The sequence below is a fragment of the Leucoraja erinacea genome, unplaced genomic scaffold (assembly GCF_028641065.1).
Source record: "Leucoraja erinacea ecotype New England unplaced genomic scaffold, Leri_hhj_1 Leri_204S, whole genome shotgun sequence".
Taxonomy (NCBI): domain Eukaryota; kingdom Metazoa; phylum Chordata; class Chondrichthyes; order Rajiformes; family Rajidae; genus Leucoraja; species Leucoraja erinaceus.
In genome coordinates, this window is record NW_026576105.1 from 15,001 (window position 1) to 24,168 (window position 9,168).

The 9,168-nt window shown below is 44.4% G+C and overlaps 1 gene segment (V, D, J or C); it reads right to left on the bottom strand.

Moving 5' to 3' along the window:
• Positions 1–1,650: 1,650 nt before the first annotated feature.
• LOC129716293 (Ig heavy chain V region 6.96-like) lies at positions 1,651–3,483 on the bottom strand. The segment is given in 2 exon segments: positions 1,651–2,018; positions 3,438–3,483. Coding segments are annotated over 2 exon segments (414 nt in total).
• Between the last annotated feature and the right edge of the window lie 5,685 nt (positions 3,484–9,168).

A 9,168-nucleotide genomic window follows, 5' to 3' on the forward strand; every position in this document is an offset into this window, starting at 1 on the left:
TGTGACTGGAGGCAATAGACAATAGACAATATGTGTAGGAGGAGTCAATTCGGCCCTTCCAGCCGGCACCGCCCTTCAATGTAATCATGGCTGATCATCCACAATCAGTACCTCGTTCCTGCCTTTTCCCATTATCCCCTGGCTCGAGCCCTATCTAGCTCTCTCTTGAAAGTATACAGAGAACCGACCTCCACCGCCCTCTGGAGCAGATAATTCAACATTCACAAATCTCTGTGTGAAAAAGCGTTTCCACATCTCCGTTCTAAATGGCCAACCCTTTATTCTTAATATGTGGACCCTAGTTCTGGACTCCCCCAAAATCGGGATCATCGTTCCTGCCCCTAGCGCGTCCAAACCCTTAATAATCTTATATGTTTCAAGAAGATACCCTCTCATCCTTCTAAATTCCAAAGGATGCAAGCCCAGCCGCTCCATTCTCTCAGCTTATGACAGTCCCGCCATCCCGGAAATTAACCTGGTGAACGTAGTTGCACTATCTCAATAGCAAGAATGTCCTTCCTCAATTTAAGGGAGCAAAACAGCACACCATATTCCAAGTGTGGTCTCACTCGGGCGCTGTACAATTGCAGAAGGGCCTTCTTGCTCCTCTTCCCAACTCCTCTTGTTCTGAAGGGCAACATGCCATTCGCTTTCTTCACTGCCTGCAGCAGGTCCACATCACCACTGGACAAGCGATGTTTACTTTAAACATTAAATGTTGTCTATACTCCACCTGCCCTCGCTCTCTATCTATATTGCAGTGTGACATCTACACCGAGATTCGGTTCCACGGTTAACGAAATCTGCCGCTGATCAATAGGAGCCCAGAAACAACAGGTTGTTGGAACAAGCGAATCAACTGACTGTAACAATTGAGGTTCTGAGCTGCAGGAAGTGACAGCACTAGCTCGTACATTGACTGCAACAACCGTTGGAAGGACTTTAAGATTTTTGCCTTCCATCACAGTGAGGAGGTGGCTGGTGAACCCACTGTGGTGGATGTGAAATTTGTGTTTATTGTGTGTCTTTGTCTTTTTTTTTTAATTATATACTATACCAAGTGCAGACCCGTCTGCTCCCCCAATGGAGTGATCCCCCAACCCAATATTCCACCATGCACCCGTCTCCTCCAACGGAACTGAACCCGTTCCCAAATGTAAGATTCCAGCACTCCCCTGCCTCCCTCAGCAGTGGATTGAAAACAAACTCCAATTGCACCTACCCTGCCTGCTGGAGCAGTTCCAATTGCAATACCAATTGGCCCTCCCCCTCCTGTTGAAACACTTGTTGTGATATCCCATTGCGGTTAAAAGCTCAGAATGTTCCTGTCTTGCAACTTTGTTTTGAAGTGTGTTAGAAGCTGATAGGAAGGAGCAGCGAATCAAAAGGCAGAAAGGCAGCCGGACGCCAGGCGGCAGGCGGCAGCCACATAGTTTTAATATATAATAGATAGGACTGCAAGGCAACGAAATTTCGTTCAGACCGAAATGTCTGAATGACAATAAAGGCTACTGTGACTTTGACTTTGAATTCAGGACTCTGTGTGCATTGTTTCAAGTCGAGTCGACGAGGTTTCCGTTTGCATTCTATGCTCTCAGTAATTGCATTCTACTGTTAGTGCCGCATCAGCGGTTGGAAGTTGCCCGCAACCTACAACACCTGTGCCCCAGAAACGACAATTATTGTACGAGGATTTAGCTCGCACCTATCACTGTGAGCCGCTGCGCAGTAATATACCGCTACATCGGACAACCGTGGCCCAGGAATGGTTAGTCGATACTCTCTCGCTGTGTTATCCATCACATCAACAAAGCGGCGTTTAGCGAATTCCGCTTGAAAGTGATACTTGCCGCCAGGGTCTCTCCACACGACGAACTCTGGCCTTCTGCCTGGGTACTGACGGTACCAATATAAATAATAGGCTTCACTGGTATAGGTGCAAATAAACGTGACATGATCGCCCTCCAACCGCTGGACGGCGGCCTCTCGTTGTGTCACGGAATCGGCATAGCTGAGATCTGGGACACGAAATAAGAACATTAGTCGGAACTCTGAATACAATCCTCATCGGCGGGAAAGCGCGCGTCTGTATTCACAAAAAATGTAACATAGTTCACTGTATGTGTTATATATGTGTTCACTATATATGTATAGCATATGTGTTATTGCACGAGTATATCTGATACGGGGATCCATTGAATCAAACAACGCACTCACACACAACCACTTCGATCGAGCTGTCCAATCTTATCCACAGCCTTTTAAACATAGAAACATAGACAATAGTTGCAGGAGTAGGCCATTCGGCCCTTCGAGCCAGCACCACCATTCAATATGAGCATGGCTGATCAACCACAATCAGTACCCCGTGCCAGCTTTCTCCTCATATCCTCTGATTCAGTCAGACCAAAGAGCTAAATCTAACTTTCCCACGAAAAAAATCATTTGACTTGGGCTACACTGCCTTCTGTGGCAGAGAATTCCACAGATTCAGAACTTTCTGAATGAAAAAGATTTTCTTCATCTCAGTCCTAAGTGGCCGACCCCTTATTCTTAAATATTTTATCCACGTTTCCCTCATATCCCTCTTAAAGGTGTCTGTTCGTTGCCAGTTCAAAATTATTTTGAATGCTGTTATTGTCATAAGGGCATCAGGTCATAAGTGATGGGAACACAATTGGGTCATTCTGTCCATCAAGTGTACTCCGCCATTCGATCATGGTCGATCTATCTCTCTCTCCTAACCCATCTCCCTGCATTCCCCCCATAACCCCTGACACCCGATTCAACTCTCAGTTTCACCTACATCCTTTGGTAACTCGGTCCAAATACACACCGCCCGCTTTGGAAGAAGTGGCCACTTACGGCCCTATTAAATCTTACCGCTCCCGCTTTAAACCTACGCTCGGAATCTTCATTTTCCTGCTACTCTCAATGCCCCCTCCTAATTTACACACCTCCGGCTATTACCACTCAATGTCTGCGCTCCACGGAATACAATTGTCGCCTGCCTAAACTATCCCTGTAGCTCTGCCTCCCGATTCGTGGCAATATCGTCGCAAATGATATCTGCATGTTTTGCAGCCGACTGGCATATTTTTAATTCGACTGCAGATGAAGAAGTTTCGCCACAAATCGCGCAGTTTATCGTGGACCAACTGGTATGTTGCTCCATTGCATTTGCTGCCAATACCACGCAGGTGAATCCGTTGTCTTCATCTCCATGCAATCGACACTTTCTTTTTGTGATCGGTGCTTACGGCCTTCCTACCCCACGGGAAAACCACTCATCCCAACAGATCCGACCAGTGGTCAGACAACCCAGGGGTTTTCGATATATCTGTGTCTTTCATCTGAATCTCCGTGACCTTGAAATTGGTCAACTCTCCAGACCCCAGAACGTTAGTTATATTGGGGCAAAAACATAACAGCCTTACCGACGATGAACCTCATCCACAGTGCAGCGAGTACAATAACTCCCATTTTTACTCTTTCCCGAAGTCAGACCTTTTTTGTTTCAGACACCTGTGCAGCATCGCTCGTAGTGCGTGGAGAGCAGGTGATGTGCTGCAGCAACGGAACTCCTGCTGATAATCGATAGAACGACAGCTTACGTCTGCTTGGGCATGATTTGACGTACCTCCCTGCTCCAGATTGTGACGTGTGCTCAGTGGGAGAATACAGAGAATGTCAGAGCCGATTGGACCAATAGACATTTTTTTGCAAGCTTTAGAACCAATAGACATGTTTTTGCAAGCATTGTAGAACCAAAAGAGGCACTTTTTGCAAACATTGTAGAACCAAAAAAGACACATTCTTTGCAAGCATTGTAGAACCAAAAGAGACACTTTTTGCAAACATTTTGGAACCAATAGACACTTTTTGCAAGCATTTAGAACCAATATACACTTTTTTTACAAGCATTTAGAACCAATAAACATTTTTTTGCAAGCATTTTAGAACATATAGACTTTTTTTGCAAGTATTTTAGAACCAAAAAGACACATTCTGCAAGCATTATAGAACGAAAAGAGATACTTTTTGCAAACATTTTATAACCGATAGACCCTTTTTGCAAGCATTTTGGAAACAATAGATACTTTTTTGCAAGCTTTAGAACCAATATACATTTTTTGCAAGCTTTAGAACCAATAGACATTTTTTGCAAGCTTTAGAACCAATAGACATTTTTTGCAAGCATTAGAACCAATATACATTTTTTTGCAAGCTTTAGAACCAATAGTCACTTTTTGCAAGCTTTAGAACCAATATACATTTTTTGCAAGCTTTAGAACCAATAGACTTTTTTTGCAAGCTTTAGAACCAATAGACATTTTTTGCAAGCTTTAGAACCAATAGACATTTTTTGCAAGCTTTAAAACCAATAGACACTTTTTGCAAACTTTGGAACCAATAGACACTTTTTGCAAGCATTTAAGAACCACTAAGGGCACTCACATTTGAGTAGACATGTGGTCAGTGTTATTCACAGTTCAGAGAAACGTAACCCTCTGCCTTCCTCCATCTTGAAGAGTGAGTGAGGCACACCACTTCCTCGTTTTATAGTCCATCTGCTGCCAGCGGGGGCAGCAGAGAGAATGGGGAATTTTGTAAAAACATTAATATCTCTGTCATTGTTCATCGACGGGAAAGATCCTCGGCACACATGCGGCGGAGGGGTGCTCTGATCAAGGTGGCCAAAATGACGGCCGTAGGTGGCGGCGTTTTCCCGGAAATCGCAGCACAGACGGCCAAAAGCAGTCAAGAACAGAGATTTAGTAACTCGGTCCAAATACACACCGCCCGCTTTGCAAGAAGTGGCCACTTACGGCCCTATTAAATCTTACCGCTCCCGCTTTAAACCTACGCTCGGAATCTTCATTTTCCTGCTACTCTCAATGCCCCCTCCTAATTTACACACCTCCGGCTATTACCACTCAATGTCTGCGCTCCACGGAATACAATTGTCGCCTGCCTAAACTATCCCTGTAGCTCTGCCTCCCGATTCGTGGCAATATCGTCGCAAATGATATCTGCATGTTTTGCAGCCGACTGGCATATTTTTAATTCGACTGCAGATGAAGAAGTTTCGCCACAAATCGCGCAGTTTATCGTGGACCAACTGGTATGTTGCTCCATTGCATTTGCTGCCAATACCACGCAGGTGAATCCGTTGTCTTCATCTCCATGCAATCGACACTTTCTTTTTGTGATCGGTGCTTACGGCCTTCCTACCCCACGGGAAAACCACTCATCCCAACAGATCCGACCAGTGGTCAGACAACCCAGGGGTTTTCGATATATCTGTGTCTTTCATCTGAATCTCCGTGACCTTGAAATTGGTCAACTCTCCAGACCCCAGAACGTTAGTTATATTGGGGCAAAAACATAACAGCCTTACCGACGATGAACCTCATCCACAGTGCAGCGAGTACAATAACTCCCATTTTTACTCTTTCCCGAAGTCAGACCTTTTTTGTTTCAGACACCTGTGCAGCATCGCTCGTAGTGCGTGGAGAGCAGGTGATGTGCTGCAGCAACGGAACTCCTGCTGATAATCGATAGAACGACAGCTTACGTCTGCTTGGGCATGATTTGACGTACCTCCCTGCTCCAGATTGTGACGTGTGCTCAGTGGGAGAATACAGAGAATGTCAGAGCCGATTGGACCAATAGACATTTTTTTGCAAGCTTTAGAACCAATAGACATGTTTTTGCAAGCTTTAGAACCAATAGAGGCACTTTTTGCAACATTTAGAACCAAAAAAGACATTTTTTGCAAGCATTGTAGAACCAAAAGAGACACTTTTTGCAAACATTTTAGAACCAATAGACACTTTTTGCAAGCTTTAGAACCAATAGACACTTTTTGCAAGCTTTAGAACCAATAAACATTTTTTGCAAGCATTTTAGAACATATAGACTTTTTTTGCAAGTATTTTAGAACCAATAGAGATTTTTTCTGCAAGCATTTAGAACGAAAAGAGATACTTTTTGCAAACATTTTAGAACGAATAGAGGCTTTTTGCAATCATTTTAGAAACAATAGACACTTTTTGCAAGCTTTAGAACCAATATACATTTTTTGCAAGCTTTAGAACCAATAGACATTTTTTTGCAAGCTTTAGAACCAATAGACATTTTTTTGCAAGCTTTAGAACCAATATACATTTTTTGCATGCTTTAGAACCAATAGTCACTTTTTGCAAGCTTTAGAACCAATATACATTTTTTGCAAGCTTTAGAACCAATAGACTTTTTTTGCAAGCTTTAGAACCAATAGACATTTTTTGCAAGCTTTAGATGCAAACCAATAGACATTTTTTGCAAGCTTTAAAACCAATAGACACTTTTTGCAAGCTTTAGAACCAATAGACACTTTTTGCAAGCATTTAAGAACCACTAAGGGCACTCACATTTGAGTAGACATGTGGTCAGTGTTATTCACAGTTCAGAGAAACGTAACCCTCTGCCTTCCTCCATCTTGAAGAGTGAGTGAGGCACACCACTTCCTCGTTTTATAGTCCATCTGCTGCCAGCGGGGGCAGCAGAGAGAATGGGGAATTTTGTAAAAACATTAATATCTCTGTCATTGTTCATCGACGGGAAAGATCCTCGGCACACATGCGGCGGAGGGGTGCTCTGATCAAGGTGGCCAAAATGACGGCCGTAGGTGGCGGCGTTTTCCCGGAAATCGCAGCACAGACGGCCAAAAGCAGTCAAGAACAGAGATTTAGTAATATACTAGACCAAGTGCAGACCCGTTGGGTCTGCTCCCCCAATGTCGTGATCCCCCAACCCAATATTCCACCATGCACCCGTCTCCTCCAATGGAACTGAAGCCGTTCTCAAAAGTAAGATTCCAGCACTGCCCTGCCTCCCTCAGCAGTGGATTAAAAAACAATCCAATGGCACCTACCCTGCCTGCTGCAGCAGTTAAAAGTTCAGAGTGTTCCTGTCTTGCAACTTTGTTTCGAAGTGCGTTGGAAGCTGACATGTAAATGGAGAAGCCAGTTTATTCTTGAAATACTTGGGGGTGGGGGCGAGTAGGATTTGATTAAAAACGTGTACTTCAGCACGACGAAATGTAATGAGGGGCGGATACTTAGAAAGAAAAGCGAAATCTCTACCGAAATGGAAAAGATCTCGGAGATTGAGCGTCTGGATTGGGCGTGGCAATGAATCAAAGGAAGAAATGCAGCCGGCAGCCGTACATGCAAATGGATCCATTCCGATTGGACATCTGCGAGCATCGGCCATTCCGATTGGACATCTGCGAGTTTCGGGCACGAATCAAAAGGCAGAAAGGGATCCGGACGGCAGCCGGACGGATAGCCCCAGAGTTTTATAGATAGATAGATAGATAGATAGATAGATAGATAGATAGATAGATAGATAGATAGATAGATAGATAGATAGATAGATAGATAGATAGATAGATAGATAGATAGATAGATAGATAGATAGATAGATAGATAGATAGATAGATAGATAGATAGATAGATAGATAGATACTAGATTATGTGGAACCCGATGGGTCCCATGTTCACACGGGAGGGCTGACCTCCCAATGCAATATTCCACCTCTTCACCAATTAAAATATTGGTAGCCAGTGGGGGGGGGGGCTTTCTGGAGGGCTAGTATGGGTATTGTGGGCTGAAGGGACTGGTTGCAAGAGGGCTAGTATGGACATTGTTGGCCAAATGGATTCTTGGTGTGACAGCTCAGTCACTCAAGCCTGATATGCTGGCAGCTCACTCACGGCTGGAGGGCGAGCAGTTTCAAGCAGGGTTCATGGCTACCAAATTCAATTGCAGTTTCATACCACTTCAAGCAGGGTACAAGGCTACCACATTCAGGTGCAGTTTCCTACCACTTCAAGCAGGGTGCAAGGCCACCGAATTCAAGTGCAGTTTCCTACCACTTCAAGCAGGGTGCAGGGCCACCGAATTCAAGTGCAGTTTCCGATCACTTCAAGCAGGGTGCAAGGCCACCAAATTCAAGTGCCGTTTCATACCACTTTAAGCAGGGTGCAGTGCCATGTAACTCAAGTTCAGTTTCCTACCATTTCAAGCAGGGTGCAGGGCCACCGAACTCAAGTGCAGTTTCCTACCACCAAGCAGGGTGCAGGGCCACCAAACTCAAGTGCAGTTTCATGCCACTTCAAGCAGGTTGCAAGGCCAACAAATGCAAGTGATGTTTAATGCCATGTCAAGCAGGGTGCAAGGCAACCAAATTCACGTGCAGTTTCATACCACTTCAAGCAGGGTGCAAGACAACTAAATTGAAGTGCAGTTTCATACCATTTCAAGTAGGGTGCAAGGCCAACAAATTCAAATGCAGTTTCATACCATTTCAAGCAGGATGCAACCACCATAAAACCACCATAAAACCACCATAAAACACTACACTCACAGTTCAGTAGATATTCGGTGTGTTCAGTTGATTCACACCTGAGACAGAGTAGTGACCTCTCCCTCCCCCAAAGTGCAGAGACTGAGCCACACCCATACTTCCAGGTTTTATTATCCCACCCCCTCCCAAAGGAAAGGGTGTGGCTTTCATGGCGTGATTGACAGGAGAGAGATTCTCAACATTTTTTAAAACTGTAAAAACACCTTTATTTTTAATTGATGGGAAGAATCCTCTGCACCTGATATGCAGGGGACTGAGTAAGATGGCCAAAAATCACAGCCGTAATTGGTAGCGTTTAATCTAAAATCAATATACATTGCAAACAGGAAGTTGTCAAGTTACCACCACCAACGACCATTGCAGTGCAGCATTTCAAAGCAGTTACCACCACCAACAGCCATTTGCAGTGCAACATTTCAAAGCAGTTGCCACCACCAGCAACCATTTGCAGTGCAGCATTTCAAAGCAACCACATTTTCATTTTCAAATCACATTAAGGGCACTCACAGTTGAATGGACACGTGTTAAGTGTTATTCACAGCTCAGAGAGACGTGACCCTCTCACTTCCTCAATCTTGCAGAGACTGAGTGAGGGACATCACTTCCGGGTTTTATAGTCCCTCCCCCCTCCCACCAGCAGGGGCGGCATAGAGAATGTCAACATTTAAAAAATATTAATAACTCTTTTATTTTTCATCGATGGGAAAAGAATCGTCGTGTACTACGCAACGGAGCGGGACTCTGAGTAAGAT